This window comes from Coenobita brevimanus, chromosome 86 (assembly GCF_032717465.1).
Source record: "Coenobita brevimanus isolate Jiangsu-jjx chromosome 86, ASM3271746v2, whole genome shotgun sequence".
In the NCBI taxonomy this organism is placed as follows: Eukaryota; Metazoa; Arthropoda; class Malacostraca; order Decapoda; family Coenobitidae; genus Coenobita; species Coenobita brevimanus.
The window spans coordinates 25,589,200-25,609,538 of NC_137039.1; the positions used below are offsets into that span (position 1 = coordinate 25,589,200).

At 42.5% G+C, this 20,339-nt stretch overlaps 1 protein-coding gene across 1 annotated transcript in view; it reads right to left on the bottom strand.

Moving 5' to 3' along the window:
- Positions 1-20,339, bottom strand: part of LOC145410686 (uncharacterized) — a 244,934-nt gene that overhangs the window by 26,358 nt on the left and 198,237 nt on the right. The window contains exons 2-6 of the mRNA XM_080280799.1: positions 12,853-12,996; positions 10,404-10,522; positions 9,276-9,394; positions 6,157-6,412; positions 1,184-1,292 (exon numbers count right to left, since the gene is read on the bottom strand). Of these exons, the coding sequence (XP_080136925.1) occupies positions 1,184-1,292; positions 6,157-6,412; positions 9,276-9,394; positions 10,404-10,522; positions 12,853-12,996 (747 nt within the window). The remainder of the gene's footprint in view (positions 1-1,183; positions 1,293-6,156; positions 6,413-9,275; positions 9,395-10,403; positions 10,523-12,852; positions 12,997-20,339) is intronic.

The following is a 20,339-nucleotide window of genomic DNA, read 5'->3' on the forward strand; positions in this document are numbered from 1 at the left end:
TGCAAGTCACCTGAAAGTCACCTGAAAGCATCCAAGAAATTCCTCCTAAAATCTAGAAAAGCCTGTGAAAGCCTCCTGAAAATCTCTTAGAAATCCCCAGAAAATCTGAATCCCCTTTAAAAATCCCATGAAATCCCTTAAAAATCTCCCCAAATCACGTAAAACCTCCCTGAAAGTCCCCTGAAAACCTGTAAATCACCAGGAATCCCCTACAACCCCCTGAAAAATCCCCTGAAAACATGGAAATCCCTAAAAATCCCCTAAAAACCCCTGAAAAATCCCCCGGAATATTGAAAATCACCAAAATCCCTAATCCCCCTGAAAAAATCCCCTGAAAATCCCAAAAAAAATCCCCTAAACCCACTGAAAAATCCCCTGGAAACCTGAAAATCCCCCAAAATCACCTAAAACCCCCAGAAAATCCCCTGAAAAACTGAAAATCCCCAGAAATCCCTTAAAACCCCATTAAAAATCCCTGACAACCTGAAAATGCCCAGAAATCCCCCAAACCCCCCTGAAAAATCCCCTGAAAACCTGAAAATACCCAGAAATCCCATAAAACCCCCGAAAAAAATGGAAAACCTGAAAATCCCGACAAGTCCCCTAAAACCCCCCTGAAAAATCCCCTGAAAACCTGAAAATCCCCAGAAATCCCCTAAAACCTCCTTGAAGATTCCATAAAAACCTGAAAAATCCAAGAAATCCTCTAAAACCCTCTAAAAAAAAATCCCCTAAAATCCCCAAAAAATCCCCTTAAAAATTGAAAAATCCCCTAAAATCCCCTAAAAATCCCCTGAAAAACTGAAAATCCCCAAAAATCCCCTAAAACCCATTGAAAATTTCCATTAAAAACTGAAAATCCAAGGAAATCCCCCCCAAAAAAAAACTGAAAAATCCCATGAAGACCTGAAAATCCCCAGGAATCCCCTACAACTCTCCTGAAAAATCCGCTGAAGACCTGAAAATCCCCAGAAATCCCCTAAAACCCCCTGAAAACCTGAAAATCACCAGAAATCCCTTAAAACCCCTTGAAAATCCCCTTAAAACCTGAAAATCCCTAGAAATCCCCTAAAACCCTCTGAAAAATCCCATAAAAGTCTGAAAATCCCAAGAAATCCCCTAAAACCTCCCTGATCCCCAGAAATCCCCTAAAACCCCCTGAAAGATCCATCCTGTCCCTCACCAGAATGGGGTTGGCGTTGAGGTTGAGGTGCTGGAGGGTGTGTGCGTAGTTGACCTCAGAGGGGACCGTAGTGAACTGGTTGTCGGCTAGTAGGAGCACACGCAGCTTCCTGAGAGGGTGAGAGAGAGGGAGACTGTTAGAGCTAGAGAGAGAGAGAGCGAGAATCAGTGCCACGTCATTATTAAACACACACACACACACACACACACACACACACACATACAATATTCAAGGCTGTTTTCAATGCTACACCTCTCAGTCGAAAAAGCACTGCACACCATACTCAAACTTCCCTTAACCTACAGCATCAAGAACAAGACGTAAAAGTGCAGTGCCTCAAGACCCTATTGCCACCCCAGCGTCGGGTAAGAATGGGTATGCATGAAGAAGGCAGACGTAAATGAAGGGGTTGGTAGCACTGAACAGCATCAATAGCACCTTGCTGGATGGTTTACAATAGTGCTTAGTGATATATTCCCGACACCTGTAATCACCTCTCCACACCTTAACACGCCACTTACTGTATTTCCTCCGTTTCTCTCTTCTTTTTTCCAAACGCCTTTTCAATTTGGAGCGACTCCTTTATTTCTTCACCAGTTCGCATCTCAGTTGGCACAGTTGTTCCTAAGGCCAACAGATCCAGACACTTTTTAAAACGACTATTAATGGGATTGATGTGGTCAAATGTCACTCCATATAAACACGCAGTTAAGATACTTTGTTGCTGTGTGTTCGTTATTCATCATGGCAGCTGGCACAGAAGCATGTCATAGTACTGTCGCAGTGTGGAGACCAGCCTGTATTACTCTGGGAATGTTGGCAATCTTGTTATGTTGAAGTTGTGGGTCATGTGCAGTTTGGTTAGTTGTCATTATAGTTGTATGGGAATATGCTTAAATCATTTTGCAGGAATCTTAATTATTGCAACCTTAAGCATGATCGAACACTTCCACTCAAGGGGTAAACAGTTGTGGGTTAGACTCGCAAAGAAAATGCTCGAAAATGAGATGGCAGAAGACGTTTTTATGTGCCATCAATCAGTTGCGGTATGCCGCGTAATTTGATGTATCCTGCATATTTCCTTAGATCATATGGAATAATCTGCGGTTATAATGCAAGACAATATTGAGACAGCAAACCACAGTCCAGCTCCATTTTGACACCTCAGCAACTTCGCTTACTAAAGTTTTACAGTGATTTTGAATGTCATGATTAAGCTGCTTTATTACAGAATCGGTTCCTATAAATTATGTGTTTGTAACCCCACTAACTGTACAGCTGTGAATATTCTAACATAATATGAGTTTGAAGATCATGAATGGCATTATACACCAAGTTAATTACAATGCAGACAATAGAATGACACCTTCACAGTATGGGAATATGTAAAGATGCACCTGCCACACATTTAGAGACAGATGGCAGGGACACACGTGCATACGACACACCACACGAGTCACACCCTGCATCAAGTCTTCCCGAAATTTCCGTGCTAAAAACTTGCTGCAGATTTTTGAGGATCTGTACATGGGAGAAACTAGCAATTTTCCTCTCTCTCTCTCTCTCTCTCTCTCTCTCTCTCCATTTCACTTCGACAGCGACATTTCTCATAGTCTGACAGGTACCAGATTAGTTTATTAGTCTGACGCGAGACGACTTATAAAGAAGGAATAAGGAGCCCCATTAACACTTTACAACGCCAGAAAAAAAAACAAAATCGTCTGGTAGAGTCAGAGAAAAAGTGTTGAGTAGTAAGAAGAACCAACGTTAGAATTTACGCCTTCACTACGAACGAATCTTATTTTCATTTATTGTTCATTGTTCCTTGAAAGCAGTGATAAGGAACAGGGAAGTGAGCATGGAAACAAAAAAGTCGCTGCATGACAGAACTGTGATAACAACCCTAACGTATGGAAGTGAAGCTTGGACGTTGTTGGAGGGACAAGTCGAGAATGAGAGCAGTGGAAATGAGTTATACGAGTATGAGCAGTATGTGGAGTTACGTGGAGAGACAGTCTGACAAATGAGGAAGTGAAGTAGCGTTGTGGTGTGGATGTGAATGTGATAGAAAGCGTTAGGAGAAATACACTGAGGTGGTTTGGCCATGTGGAGAGGATGGAGAGTGAGAGACTAACGAGGAGAGTATATGCGAGTGAGGTGGGGGGGGGAGCAGGGGGAGGCCGAGGATGCGATGAAGGGATAGAGTGGAGAGGTATATGAGAGAAGGTGTGAACTGGGAACAGGGCAGTGAAATGGCGTTGGACAGGGCGACATGGGGGCGATTTGTTTGTGGCCACCCTTTACGGGATTCAGGCTTCTGGCAATTGATAGATAGATAGATAGTTTCCACCCCAAGACGACTTTACTGACTTGACATAGTGTAGGGGTTAACGAAGGGCAGATCTAACCCGTCCAGGTAGAAATTAAATATGAAATAAGGAAGGACGTCATGGTACTGAGATTTGGGGTGTAAGGTGAGTCACAGCACATTCACCAGCTTCGCCATAGACAGATACATATATAGATAAAACTCCAACACAAACGTGATTATAGTGGCAAAATAAGCCAACTTCAGCATGGATTAAAAGATAATTGGATCGTCATAAACAGATAGATAGACAGATAGATGGATGGATAGACAGATATTTTGGAGAGATAGATACGTAAACAACACCAAGAGCAATTACCATGTCATTTATCAGGCCCCTAATTATTCAGATAAATAATGTGCATAACTCAGTCCAAAATCCACTGACAGAACTAAGCTTAACTAACGCAAAGTTCACTACTGCTATAATCTGTTCACTTTAACCAAGCGTAAAATTGCCGTCTGTCCATTGTGACTGTTGATCTGTAGATTAGCACAGTAACATGGCGCTAATCACGAAGAAGTTCCATGGGAAGATGGTGAGCCGTAATATTGTCTCATTCTGCCAGTGATCTACGAGAGGTTGCAAAAAGGAAAAAATGAAACAAAAGCATTCGGGGGCCGAGTGCTAATCGCCCGCTAAAATGTGTTGTTGGTTAAGGTACAGTCGCCCCAAGTAGTAACGGCAAAGTATCCAGAACATTTCGGTCAGCGATAATTCTGCTCCTTATATCTTTACATGGTGAAACCTGTCATGTAAAACTGCTACAGAAAACAACACCACCAGAGTACCGGTATATTTCAAAATTGTAGGAAGCAATTCATTAGTTATGATAATAGGAAATTCTAAACGGAACTAATTGAAATTTCAGAAGTATCGCTCAGGGACAGTCAGGAATAATTTGCAGAGTTCCAATCTTGCATGGTAATATGCAGTGATTTTTCAGTAGCATAAGACTGAAAAGAATAGGGCTTCAAAATGCATCTAAAATAAGTCACTACAATAAAAACAATTTCCGTTACAATACCAGAAAATAATTTAAAGTCATATATTTCCGTTTCTGTTGTCTTCATGGATGCTGACAGAAAGGGGAAAGCGGGGTAAGTCAGTAGGCTATTTTAACCGGTTCGATCGACAAGCACGAAAGGAGACAACTTTTACTCAAAGACCTGCAGTTATTACACTGCATTTAGCCAGTTTTCTAATAAGAAAAATCTCTGGAAGATTTGTTGTAAGCTAGAGGAATGTCAGTGAATGAAATATAAAGAGAAAACCTCGATAATTTGGCGAGAGCCTTGGAGGATGCCAACTTGTATCATAGCCTAGTATCCTCAGTGCATAAACGATTGGCAAGAGTAATAAAATGCAGAGGTTCATAAACAAATCACTGAGTTCAAAACTCCCAAATCAGCATTTTCAGTTGAGCAGGACATGGCGGTTTACTTAAAAAGAAAGATTTTGCAGATTAAAGGATGGAGCAAAAGTATGTGCTTTTGCATTGCAAGAGTTTATAAACTCATGTTTTGGTCCTCTTTATTTTCTAGTGTAAGAAACGAGAGTAAAATCTGTCATACCTCTTTACGACTGAAAATAATTTTGCATCAACTGAGAATAAAATAGTTAATTTTAATTATTTTAACAAGGGGAAGACAAGCAATATAAGGCACAAAGGTCTAGCTGCTACCTCGAGTAGGGTATCCATACTATGAATAATTTCATTGTTGTTGCAACCGTATTGTTGTTATATCATCACCATAGCATTTGAAAATATTGTATTCCAGTCATAATGATTTTCCTAAACTGGTCTCCGAAACCACATCATTTGTATTTTATGTCCTGGGAAGCAAATACATCAGGAACACGGAGTTAAACTGCTCGGCACATGCAAAGCAATACATTACTCACGTATGCAAATCGGGAAACGTACCTAAATGTTAACTTCTGGTACAGCATTGCCTCATGTTATTAATTTTACATATATCTTTGTGTGACAATATATATATTTTATTTGATATGACGTGATGATTGCACAGAATTTTATCTACCTATTATTCACGAAGTTTTCATTGAACGTATGGCAGTGCAGCGTGACCGAAGCAAACCGAATCTCTGCCATCACTTCTTGGGGCGACTGTACAACCTACCTACATACCAAATGTGAAGAACACTGCCAACACTCTACGGGATTCAGCCACAGCGTTTCAAAAAACAACAACAACAACAACAACAATCCATAATACAATATGTAATTTTGATGGGTGTTGTCTTTGATCAATAATCCTCACAACTACATCTATATCTATATCTATATCTACTGTATATCTAGACAGACAGACAGACAGACAGATGGCTGCTGGCATTAGGTCATCTTTGATTAAATCCTCACCATAAGTAACTGGCTCCTGCACATCCACATAGTTACTATATTCTGCAGGTACGGTGAAAATTTGTCCACAACTCTTCGAGATATTCTGGCAACAGATTCACACACACACACACACACACACACACACACACACACACATATTATATTTCCTCGCCCTGTTAAAAGTGGGCAATAAAAATCCCTGCCTAGTTAAAATGAATTAACTAGTTTCAACCTACGTCAGATCGGTGAGAAAATGATTCGGAAGGCGATTGAGTCCAGTTTGGGAAAGATCCAGTTCCTCTAAGTTATGCAGTTCATTGATAGCCGTGGCCATGTTCCAGGAGATGTCCTTCACGGGGTTGCTGGCCAAGGAGAGCCATTTGAGGGACTTGAGGTACTGGAAGGCATGGCTCTTCAAGGTGCGGATGTGGTTATAGCTCAGATCTAGTTCTTCCAGGGGTAGCGGCTCATGGTGGCTCTCGTTCACTTTACCTGCGGGGAAGTATGCAGTTAGTAGGGTTATTATTATTATTATTGTTATTATTATTATTATTATTAGCCACGGCGCCTTAATCCGCGAGGAGGTGACTACTAACAAATCTCTTCCATGTCACCCTATCTTCTCATATCACCCTCACACCACCTCTCCAATCGATCCCTCCACATCATCCTTGGTCTCCCCTTCCATCACACTCACATACAGTACATTCGCCTGATCGGTCGCACATTTTCCATTCTCTTCCAATGGCCAAACCATCTCAGAGTATTTCTTCTATCACTTTCCATCACATTCCCATCAACACCATAACGTTTCCTGAAATCCTTATTTATGTGTTTATCCTTCCACGTAATTGCACATGCTCCTTCCAGGTAATTGACTTCCGCTGCTCTCTCTCACTTTTGACGTGTGTCCTTCCAGCAAAGTCTAAGCTTCACGTCATTCATTAGAGTATGAATCACAATGCCTTACCTCTTTATTCCTTTTCACTGCCCTAAATTTACCTGCAACCTCCCACCATCCACTCAACTGATGGAGCGCTACCTTTGGATGATTCTACAAGTCAAATGGCTTTTTATATCCAGGAAACCACTTATTGCTACGCTGGTAACCATATGACCAAATGGACGCCTGGTGGTCTGGTAGGGTAAGGTGCTCCAACCAGATGTAGCCCAAAAGGAATTACATTCATGGGCTAGTTAAGACTTACTGTCAACATTACACTGCTCAGGAAATTACAACTGGTCTCTCCCCTTAATGTTTGGACTAAGTAGCCTAGAGCCAGACCCTTACACTCCTGGTAGGGTAATAACAGATTGGATGACTGACAGATTATTATTATTATTATTACCCTTGCCAAGGAGGTTATGTTTTTACCCGCTTTGGTTGGTTGGTTTGTCTGTCTGTTAGCAACTTTACTCAAAAAGTTATGAACGGATATTGGCGAAATTTTGTGGAAAGGTGGGCCATGGGCCAAGTTAGAAATTATTTGATTTGAGGGCGGATCCGGATCCGGAGTATCCAGCACAATATCTCCAAAAGTTCTCAATGAATTACAATGAAATTTGTGGAAGCGTGGGCCATGGGTCTAGAAAGAACTGATTAAATTTGAGGGCAGATCCGGATCCGGATCCTATATCCACGGATCCGAATCCGGATTTTTTTTAATGGCAATTGCATTGGCGGAGGTATGCTGTCTCTGAGTGCTTTCTAATTATTATTATTATTATTATTATTATTATTATTATTATTATTATTATTATTATTGTTGTTTTTGTTATTATTATTATTATTATTATTATCGTCAGCATGATCATCATCATCATCATCATTATTGTTATTATTATTATTATTATTATTATTATTATTATTATCATCATCATCATCATCATCATCATTATTATTAGTGTTGTTGGTCCTGATGATCTTACGTTTTCACTTTTATCATCACCATCATCATCATCATCCTAACCTTCCCTTTCTTGTACAGTTGTGGTCAATAATCCTTTCACACATCCACGGCTCCAATCCTACACCCTTACAACCAGCCTGAATTATGCTTTGTTTACACAGAGTTTTTAAGACGTGTAAATGAGACCTCAAATGCGAGTGTAACCAGATAGAAGCGGGAAATACAGGAATCATTCAAGCCTTCAAAATACTCAGTTCTCGGCCCCTTCCCATAGGTTAAGCTGTCTAGAGTGGGTATTTTCACAGATGTATGTGGGACTCAGCCTTTCCCATACCTACCCCTTCCCCAACTCATTTCTTCCCTATTTCACCCCTATCTACATTCCCCACTTTCAGCTCACCCCTACCCATCCCTCCCCCAATCAGCCTTCCCTTCCCCAGCGTCGTTTCCCCTGCCTCTTCCCCCGTCACCCTCTCCCCACCTAATCTGCTCTTACATCCTTCCCAATGAAACACCTTCAGTTCCTTCCCCTACATGCCTACCCTACCCAGTTCTCTCCTAAACTCCCTTCCCAGCTCAGCTCTTCTCTTCCACTTCTCCCCATCCCCATAATTTTCCACACCCCTTTCTCCACCTTCTCCCTCTCCCTCTCTCCTACCCTCACCTACAGTTCTTCCCCATCTCACTTCTCTCTACATCTGCACAGCATCCTCCCCCTCACACCCTCTCCATTCACCTCTCCCCGAACGCCCTCCGATTCAACCCTTCCACATACACTATCCTCACCGCACACCCTCTTCCCACATCCATTCCCGTCCACCCCCTCTTTCCCACACCCATTTCCATCCCTTCCACACCCTCTTTCCCACACCCATTTCCATCCCTTCCACATCCTCTTTCCCACACCCATTTCCATCCCTTCCCACACCTTTTCTCCAACATTCATTCCCACCCCGCCACACCCTGCTCCACACCCTTCCTCCCACACTTTTCCCATCCCATCCCACATCCATTAGCTTCCTTTCCCACACAACCTCACACCGTCGCTCCGACACCGATTCCCACCACTCCCCACCCTACATCCTCCATCCCACACCCATTCTCACCCATCGGACGCCAATGGTATTCCTTCCCACCACATTCCACTCTACATCCTCCCTCCCCATCCCACACCCATTTCACCACACTAACACTTCCCCACCCCAAACCCTCTCTGCCACACCCACCAACCTTCATCATCCCTACCACCTCCATTTACACCCCACACCCTCTTTCCACACCCATCCCCACCCCACACCCTCCCTCTGACACTGAAGACAACTCACCTATCTCTTTTCCCACACTCATCCCCCATCACGCTCCTTACTACATCCATCAACACCCCACACCCTCCCTCCTCACCCCATAGTCCACCTCCTCCCCATTCACCCCTCCCCTCATCTCACCCCTAAACACGTAGTCCCCCAGCGAATCCTCCGTCAGGTTGTTGAATTGCAGATTGAGTTTCCTGAGGTCGGGCAGGTTCTTGAAGGCCTCGTCCGCTATGCTGGAGATGATGTTTCGCCTGGAATAAGAACACTGGTTTAAGCATATATGGATGAAACAGGAAGGGAAGAGGGAAAGAAATCGGGATGGATGAGTCAAGCAGTGCTAGAGAGGGAAGCCTTCACGGGGTGGCACAGGTATAGACGGACGACTTCACTGCCTGGTTTAAAAAAAATTTTCCTGAACACCGTCCCTACCCCGTTATAGGAGGATTGTGGACTGCCGGCGAAAGACAGGTTCAGTCTGCAGTCCACTGGGTTCACATTTTAGACGAACATGGGGCTAGAACAATAATAACAACTACTACTATTCTACTACAACCACCACCACCACCACCACTACTACTACTACTACTACTACTACTACTACAACTACTACTACTACTAAAACTGGATTAATTCGACAGGGAAGAGGTATGAGCCAGCTACTAACCCACGGACTGCACGAGGTCCTGGCATCCATCGTTCCAGCCCTGCCTCCCATTAATACATGAGATGAAAGGCTTCCAGAAACAGGAATATAGAAACACAAAGCTTGAACAACCAACAGGATGCCCGGCGAAAAGAATCGTTAATATATACACTCATCAAACATCGAAATTCTAGACTGTACCTAACACAATGATGAGTTTGATCTTCCAGGCCTAACACACACACACACACACACACACACACACACACACACACACACACACACACACACACACACACACACACACACACACACGCACGCACGCACGCACGCACGCACGCACGCACGCGCACACACACACACACACACACACACACACACACACACACACACACACACACACACACACACACACACACACACACACTTGATTATGACAAAAAAAAATTCAATAATTTACATGAATTAAGACCTAGAGTATACTGGGCAACACCGAAAGGAAGGGGACAGTGGAAGGAGCGGGTGGTGAGGAAGAAAGGGACATAAAACAGTGAGAGAGAGAGAGAGAGAGAGAGAGAGAGAGAGAGAGAGAGGCTAAGACAAGGCTAGCCACTTACTGGAAGGAGAGTCCCAGCATGTTAGGCAGGACGGGGAACTGCGGCACTGCGTCGATGTGGTTGTTGGCGAAGTTCAGGTGCCACGGGAAGCTGAAGTTGTCGTTGGTCATGGGGGGCACCTGAGGAGAGGGGGCAGCGTGATGACAAGGGACAAATTGGTGAGGCTGGACAATTTGGAGGGAGTGGACAGTTTGGAGGGAGTGGACAGTTTGGAGGGAGTGGATAATTTGGAGGGAAGAGAAAAACTGAAGGAAATGAATAATATGTTGGGAATGGACAGTCTAGAGCAGAGGTTCTTAACTTGGGGTCCATGGACCCCTTGGGGGTCCATAGATGGGCTTTAGGGGGTCCATGAAAGTCAGAATAATTGAGAACAATTAGCAATATTGCATGATGCCGTTCGGCATCATTAGTTAAAAAAAAAAAAAAAACTCGAAGAGTCTTGAAGAATTCTGGTGTTCATTGACACAACCCTACCCCCGTCTGGCAACGCGGGCTATGGGTGCTGTGATTCAGTTTGCTACTACATACCTTTGTGAGTCAGGGTTTTCAGCGCTTGTTTCTATCAAAACGAAAAGTCGAAATCAACTGGATGTCAACGATGACATGCGTGTTGCCTTGTTAAAGACCACTCCACAATTTCGTCTCCTTATTCAGGCCAAACAACAACCCTCTCATTGAAATGAACTTTTGAGCTGAATTTAAGTTTTGTTTTGTTTAATTTGCACAAGTTGGATGTATTTCATTTTTTCATCGAGTGGCCATTAGTTTTTGCATGAAAAGAGTGAGAAACATAATTCTTGTTAAGAGCGTTTTGTACTTTGTATGTCATACAGTGCGTGTGGTAGTTTTCAGTAAAAGAAAGTATATTCATTGCATGCAAAACGCTGTGTTTATGTGCTTATGTGCATTTTTGTAGGAAAGGGGTTCATAGCTTTCACCAGATTTTCGAGGGGGTCCGTGACTCAAAAAAGGTTAAGAACCACTGGTCTAGAGGGAATGGACAGTTTGGAGGGAATGGACAAATTGGTGAGACCGGACAGTTTGGAGGGAATGGACAGTTTGGAGGGAATGGACAGTTTGGAGGGAATGGACAGTTTGGAGGGAATGGACAGTTTGGAGGGAATGGACAGTTTGGAGGGAATGGACAGTTTGGAGGGAATGGACAGTTTGGAGGGAATGGACAAATTGGTGAGACCGGACAGTTTGGAGGGAGTGGACAGTTTGGAGGGAGTGGACAGTTTGGAGGGAGTGGACAGTTTGGAGGGAATGGACAGTTTGGAGGGAGTGGACAGTTTGGAGGGAGTGGACAGTTTGGAGGGAATGGACAGTTTGGAGGGAATGGGCAGTTTGGAGGGAATGGATAATTTGGAGGGAGTGGATAGTTTGGAGGGAGTGCACACTTTGGAGGTGATGGACAGTTTGGAGAGAGTGGACAGTTTGGAGTTAATGACCAGTGTGGAGGGGAATGCATATAGAACTCTCTAAACACCTTTAACAAATGTAACTTTTTACGACGAATTTAAAATATGTACAGTGCAGTTGCTAAAGTGGCGCCCCTAGTGGCCAGGATTAGAGTTAAATAGAAATAATCAAGACAACATGATGAAAACATAGTAGCCAATGACCAGAAGTGTTTACTTGTACAACCATATCATTATTACCTACAATGGGTCTAATGAGTGGACGGGTTGGTGGGGTGGGCAGAGTGGGTGGTGGGGTGGGCGGACATGGTTGAGTGGCTGGGTGGGTGGGTGAGGGGGTGGGTGGGCAGGGTTGAGTGGCTGGGTGGGTGTGGAGGGGCAGAGTGGGAGGGTGAAGAAGATTGGGTTGGGTGGGTAAACAATGTTGGGTGGGCAGAGGTGGGTGGGTCTGGTGGGGCAGCGTGGGTGGGCGAATGAGTGGGAAGGATGGCTGGGTGAACGTGGGTGAGTGGGTGGACAGGGTGGGTGGGAAGGTGGGTGGGTGGATGGACAGGGTAGGTGGATGGGTGGGTGGGAAAGGGTGGTGGGTGAGTGGGTTATGGAAACATAGATCCATGGTAGGAATAAGTCCATGGAGAACATATCCTTTGGGAAATGGGCCAAAGGAGGAACATAGGCTCAGTGGGTAAAATGGGAATCTGGGAGTCTCTCGCACAGGGGAAGTGGCCATCCAGGGTCCCAGGCAATGTCAATATGCACGATCATAGGCTTTTACTCAGGCAGCGGCGGGTATCTTAGCTAGTACCTAACAGTGAAGATGACGCAATAACGGACAGCGTCCAGACATCACATTTCCCACTCTCTCTCTCTCTCTCTCTCTCTCTCTCTCTCTCTCTCTCTCTCTCTCTCTCCATCTGTCTATCTATCTACCAACCTGTTTACCCATGCATCCATCAATCTACCCACTAATTCATGGCCGCACCACGTCATTAGCACCTTGATGCCAGTATGCTAGACGTGCTTACCTCCTGCAGATCCAGCGTGGTGCAGTCGACATCGAAGGGCGTGGTGCCGAGACAGCTACACACGGAGCAGATCACAGGGTCCCTCTCCGCCGCCTGTATCGGGGCCAGCGCCGTACCACACACCACCACCACCACCAGCAACCCCTGTCAAGAGAGAGGGCTGGTGTTACAAGGGGTTACAGGGACAATTAATACCCCAAAAGGTTTTACGACCCATACTAAGGAGGTACTGTGGATGAATGACCGTGTATACGTTGCTACCCTACTTGTGAGAGAAAAGTATGGTATGTGATATATTCTTGTAAATACATGGTGCGCTATTTTGTTGGTGATCAGAGAGAGAGAGAGAGAGAGAGAGAGAGAGAATGTGTGTGTGTGTGTGTGTGTGTGTGTGTGTGTGTGTGTGTGTGCCTATGGAAGCAATAATGGCTTAACCCTTTTTCGGCCACCACGTCTTTTTCTTTCCTCTTTACACTGACATTCAACAGACGATTTTATCCAACTTAATCCCTTGAATCCCATGGCGTATTTATTCCTGCTCCCTTCAAGCGATTATATTAGGCTTAGAGGAGATTTTTAGAACCAGACTGGATGGACACAGCCTTCAATAACCACTGTAATCCAGCTGCATTAAATCGTCCTTAGCTAGCAAGAATATAACTAAATGCGACACCTGATCGAATGCGTTTAGAAAGACCTACAGTATAATGCTTTAGTGGTATCGAAAGACATAGGTCACCCTTTTGGTTCGAAAATTAAGTGGTATCGAAAGACATAGGTCACCCTTTTGGTTCGAAAATTATCTGCTAAGTTTAATTAAGGGAAAAAAAAAAAAGCTTAGAGGTACCAATAATGTAGCAAAGAAGACGACAGAAATTTTAGCTACTTCAAAACCAAGGGGTCTCAAACATTTTCTTACAGAGGAGTTCATTCCCCTCATTCTTCAGGGACTGATTATAGACTGACACTTCATTAACAGTAATCCATTATAGACTGGAAAGACAATAGCTACTGAGAAATTATTGAAACGGTAATCACTATGCCGAACTATTAAATATGAACGTAGTGTTGCAATAGTGTCAGTATTAACACATTATTTTACTTCGAGAATCAGTGTTATATCGAAGTGTAAATGATATGTGCATTTATGGAGACTAGTTTCTCATTTCTCATTGATCATAACTTATTAGTGTCATTAGTATCTTCTATATTGATTTTTTTTTTTTTTTTTTTTGTGAGCAGCCCCTAAAACTGGGAAACTCTTGCGTACCTCTGGGGCTTCCTGAACCCAAAGGGGGGGACCCGCATCCTGAGACAAACCCTTCCGCTTCGAAAATTCTCTTCCATATGAATAAAATGCCTAGGAGTTAGCATGTAATAGTAATACTGTAGTAGTAGTAGTAGGTTCATCTGAAACGTGAACTCGGTGGACTGCAGACTGAAGTAGCCCTTCTCCGACGGGCCACCATCCTCCTTTCGGGAATAGGGAAGGAGCTCAGTCAGTGTATCTGCCCGGTTATATCAGTGCCACAACGTGAAGGCGTAGAGGAATTCAAGGTAAGTGATTGTGGAATGAGTGAGATGTGAAAAACTTAACAGGGACTGTCCTGTCCTGTGCATGCGTGAATTGGATGGTATGATGTTGAGTACCAGTACTTACTCAGTAGTGAATTTAAGCCTACCTATATTAACCTCATTCCATTACATGTAGTAGATGTGTAATATTACTAGTGAAATGGTGAGACTTGCCCTCAATGAATATTTCATTTCCGTATATGAGAAATAAAACAATTCACGCTACGTTATAATTTCGTTTTTTTTTTTTTAATTATTATTTATATTGTGGTAAGTGACATTACTGTGATTCACAGTTTCATACAACAATGTTGATGTTTAACAGAGAGAAATAGGCTTTTTAAACAGCGCGGGAATGTGTTAAACTAGAGTCCGCAGTGTCCTGTGTCGGATACTACTTTTGAAAGCACCACATTGCATATCACATACAATGTTACAACTGTTGAGATTCTTTTCGTAAGGTATGATTTAAGAATGAAATTTGAGAGTCAGGTTGCCAGAGCCAAACCACGATTTCTCAAAATGAAACTTCTTACAAGTTGTTTTAAATGGTTTTGCATTTTCCAGGTCGGACCACAGGTTTTTTTTACATTTGTGTTCGGGGTAAAAACAGCGTTACTGTGAATTTTTGTACCGGTTGTTTTCTGTCATCCAAGAGACTTCAGGATATTACGTGTAACAAGAAAAAAAAAAAAAAAGGTAATCTGAAGCCTAATAACAAAAATCTTCACAACCACTCAATAACAATCTCACAATTGCCGGTGATCTGACTCCCGGGATAGAGGGTTGAATCCTGCATCAAAGTCCGTCGTCTCGTTTCAAAGCTTCGATTGGGAGACTGGAACTGTGGTTTGACTAGGGATGTTGCACAATGTTGGAACAAGTTAGTTACTCCGAGATGTGTGCAGGAGTATGTGTGTGTGCCTGTGAGCATGTGCGCATTTAGAAGACAAGCCGATATTTCCCATTTTTAAAAGTTTCTGGTTCCAGGGAGTTTTGGTTTGCTGGTGTGGTACTGATATAAGGTAAGTGGGAATGTTTTGGTACTTGAGAATGTGTACATTTTAACAATATTGTATGTCATAGGTCTCAGGCGATGGTGTTGAGTGTTATGGCGTCCTGCTCGATTGTGAAGAATTTTAGTTAAACTAGTGCGCTGTACAGATTCACTCTCATAAGGATGGGATTATAATAGTGTTTTCTATTTTTTTTTTTACTTTGGCTACTGCATTGCATATAAACAATTACTTCGTATCTAACCGGCGTATGTGAGTAGGGGGAATGCGCGAGTGACTCTACTGCATGGATGTGACGAGCGAAAGGTGAGAGAGAGAGAGAGAGAGGTTGAAATCTTTTGGTATATACTATTGATGGGACACGAGGCGAGGATAAGGTAGCTATCACTTCACAATCTACAGTACGTAAGGCACGAGGATGGGCGTGAGTAAAGTAAATTGTGCGTGTGGGGCGAGAGGGAGATATAGGGTGGAGAATATAATGACAAAAAACATAAAAATAAAAAAAAATCCCGACACAACGTTGCTATTGGTTAAAATTAATATGTGCGAAAAACTCTTGGACAGAAGATAAAGCAGCAAAGAATGAGGTGAAAGGAAATAAGGGAAAGTGCAGTAAGGTATATAGTAATGAAATATGAACATTTATCAGGAGTTCGAACTGGGGTTTAACTGTAAGATATGAGCAATGGAATTAATTTGATCCGTCTGTCTATTTATCTACCTGTCGCCTGTCCTTCAAGCTGACTAACAGGTTATATGATGTACAATAATATGTTACATTGTGTGTGTGTGTGTGTGTGTGTGTGTGTGTGTGTGTGTGTGTGTGTGTGTGTGTCAGAGAGAGGGGGGGGGGAGCTGCATACTGGAGCGATTTTATCTCCCTCAAAAAAGTATAGTATAGAGCCTTCATTTCGTTTCCTTGAGGAAAAATGTTTGAGAGATTGGAGATGGATGGCTCTCAAACCGAGCGGCTTGGCCGGGCTCACCTTACGCAGTGTGCTGCCCTACACGCCACGCCACCTGAGCTACGTCTTACTCTGCTTTATTTCATTGTTGTGTGCCACAGTAATGCTTACCATACCTTTATCATGTGGTTTTCACTACTAGTTTTTTAAACTAACAAACTCGTTTTATCATAAATGTTAGCCTCGTTGCTGAGTGCTCAGCACGGGACAGTCGGTCAACTGTAGCTGTCCTCATTTTTTGTTCTTTTTGCTGAAACGTTTATTGCGTACTCTGTTTTTCCGACGTTAGCAATGATATGTGTTTCATTTAGTAATCATCCATATTGTGAATTACACATTATTTTTGTAACTTTATACCTTCATAACAGGCTCACACTAGCGTCAGCACACTGATGTCACCATGTTTTCAAGTAGGGACAAGTCTTCATTGCACTCGCAGCCCTTGTACTGTATACTTGGTGCTTCAGTCCACCTGCAGAAATACTGTGCTTTAATTCAAATTACCCAAAATAATCACAATTTTCATATAAACATTTTCGTGCAGGGGACACGCCTTGTATTTATTCTACTTAACGTCACACGATTTCAGCCACCTTTGTCGAGAGCCCTTGAGCTGAAGCGGTTATCACATTTTCTTTAAGTTACACTGGAATTTACTCAATATTATAAGAAATCATTATTCAGTCTTCGATGTTATTCAGACGAAATCCTTAAAAGAAAAAAAAAATGTTTTTTATCCGGCAGTGAGCGGTAATTTTTCACGACCGTCAACCCTGTGGGCCGTTCAGCGTGGCCAATGAATAACACACCCCTACAAACTCATCAGCAGTGGCGTCACCAGGGGGGGCTAGGGGGGGCTTAGCCCCCCAAACAAGGACTCAGCCCCCAAAAAATTGCAGCCCCCCAAAATAATAATAATAAAAAATCACCAGCTTACATAGTATGCATGCAGCTCGGCATTGACCCACCTAGCTATCCCCCAACCCCCTACCGCCAATCCACTTTTATTCGTGCATCCATATTAGTTGAATACAATATTATTTATAGCTATATAATGTGATTAGTTATTCACAATTTACGTAAACCTATGACTCAGATCATAATAGGTATAATATATTAGTTTCCCATATACTTTTTCCAAGCTTGGTTTTCTTTGAAATATATTTATTGCACAAAGAATGCAAGATTGTATTACATTTATCAGACTTATTATATATTTACAATATATAATATGGTATATATTAATCACGGAGCTTTAAAATTGGATTATGCAGTCTAAAATATCTGATCTATGCAATTTTTCACAAATTCGAATGTTCAGAGTATCGGAACCACAGAGTTATACATATAGAGTGCGCCACCCTGGTTTGAAAGTGACGCAACCGGAAGTGGCTCAGCGGCCATATTGGGATGCCCAGTCTCACGCTCAATTCAAAACAGGTAAGATGTTCTCGCTTCTCTGTGATCAGGAAATAAAATAGAATGGAAATATATTCAAGCACTGCATCAACTTCAAGAAGAGGAGGGCCTTCATTTAGGAAATAAACTCAGGGATATCCATCTTTCATGGCACACTCAAAAGATGAAAGTAAAACTTGCTGCGCAAACACTGAGTTCTAGTGTAGCTGATGCATTAATCTTCTGTCGGGATTCATTACATCTCCCACAGTTTAAGGATTGTCAGGGTACAGTTAAATTTCTGCAAATGGCTGATAAACTTTTGATGTACTGAACTCGAGAAACATATTTGCTAGAGGAATGAAAGCAGCACTTCAACCTGAGACAGAGGTAGTTTCAATGTCATTCTTAGATCAAGCATTTGCTTATCTAATGACTATCACTAATTCTGATGACATCCTCATGTACAAAACTTCTAGAAAGACACCTTTCATTGGCTTTTTGGCTGCCATTAAGAGTGTTCAGGCACTTTATAAACAGTTTGTAGGTGTAAATAAGCCACTCCAGTACTTTCTAACTTATAAGCTGTCACAGGATCACTTAGAACTCTTTTTCTGTGCAATTCGAGCATCTGGTGGCTTTCGAAATAACCCTTCTGCGTTAAACCTCATGGCAGCATACAAGAGACTCCTTCTGAGGCATGAAATAAAAACGTCAAACGGGAATGTCTCTGCACAAGACCTCACTGAAGTGCTCACATCTGCAACATCTAGCAGTGTCATGAAGAAAGCTTTAGAGGATAAAACTGAAGATATTATGATGGCAAGAAGATATGATATCATTCCTCGTAGTCCTGCCCAAGAAGATCATGATTATGTAGACTGTCCAAACTTTACAGATGTGTCAGATTATAAGGAAGCTGCAGTAGGTTACATTGCCGGATATGCAGTTAAAATGGTAAAGAGAAATATTTCATGTCCAGACTGCTTGTCTGCACTTACAGCAACAGAAATTAAGAACAATGATAAAAGTTGTGCATTGATACTGGTTAAGGACAAAGGCGGCTTGATAAAGCCCTCTATGAGTGCTGTGTCTGTCTGCAGATCCACAGAGAAAATATTTCAGAAAATGTTGAAAAGTCATGACAAAGAGCTGTAACATTCCCAGAATTTCCTCTCTAGTTGCATATTCTGTATTGAAAGAGAGACTGGTAGCACTGCATTTAAAACACATAATTCCCATATGTTTGAATGTTCACCTGATAATAATCACATTTTTCTCTTATTAAAGCAGTGGTGCTTGCATATTGCAAGATACGTTTGCATCATCTTGCAAAAGCAACCACTGCTAAAGTAAGAGGCTGTTATGTTAGGAAAACACTAAGTTAGTATTATTTAAGAACCAGTAAGTGAGGGCACTCACCATCCACTCAATTAATGTAATGCTATTAATAAATTGGTATATGTTCGCTTCTAATCGTTGATTTTTGTGTATCCAAAGTAAAATGGTGCGTAGAGACAAGGTAAGGGGACCGGGAATAACTTTTCTTCTCACTTCATTCAGAGCGCAATAGTAATGGAGAAAAGGCTTAAAATAGCTAAAGTAATTATATTGATAACTGCTCTATCTATTTACATCAGGATATAATGCAAAAAACACTCGGGAAAGGTTAGTATTTGTGAATTATGATGAGCTGTACGGGAAGGTCGGGACTCGGTAGAGTGGGCATCCTAAGATGGCCGCCGCGCCGGGCCCGCTGGCTTCACTTATCGCCCATACCACAACACAGGGACGCGCGCTCTATATGTATAACTCTGTGATCGGAACTCGGAATGTTTGTTTACATTGAGAAGTGTCTGTGAACTGTGGCTAAATCCAGTGTCGTTTTCGGTTTTATTTGCATGTATTGGTTTCACTGGCTGTATAGACGTTACTACGTTCCGGTATATTGCTAGCCACCTCACTTTACCTGTTCATTTTTGTTTTTACAGATATGAGATTTAGCCTATACTCTATACAAAGAGTCAGCAGTACTTAGTTGGTTCAGTCGACACGACTGTCAGAACTGAATGTCATTTCCCTTTTATAGGCTATTCTACAAAATACATTTGCGGATATCAGCCAGGAGCCACTCAAGTGATGAAAAGGTTATCTAAAAATCCTGGACAGGGTGACATAAGGAAATTCTTTCGCACCCGCACCTCCAAAGATGACGCAGATGAATGCCAAGAAAAAGTGGCTGTTATTGGGAATGAGGTGCCAGAAGCAACCCCAGATAACCCCAAAGCTGAACCCATTCAGACATGTGTAAGTAGCCTTATATCAAACCATTTCAGTAGTCATTTTATGAAGCTTAGGCCAGGATTTTTTTTATTGATTTATTTTTAAATTGGCTAGGCCTAGGCTATTTCTCATTGTTGCAAATATATTGTCCTAAACGTACAGAGTGGGAAAGTAGGCTAAAACTCTCTCTCTCTCTCTCTCTCTCTCTCTCTCTCTCTCTCTCTCTCTCTCTCTCTCTCTCTCTCTA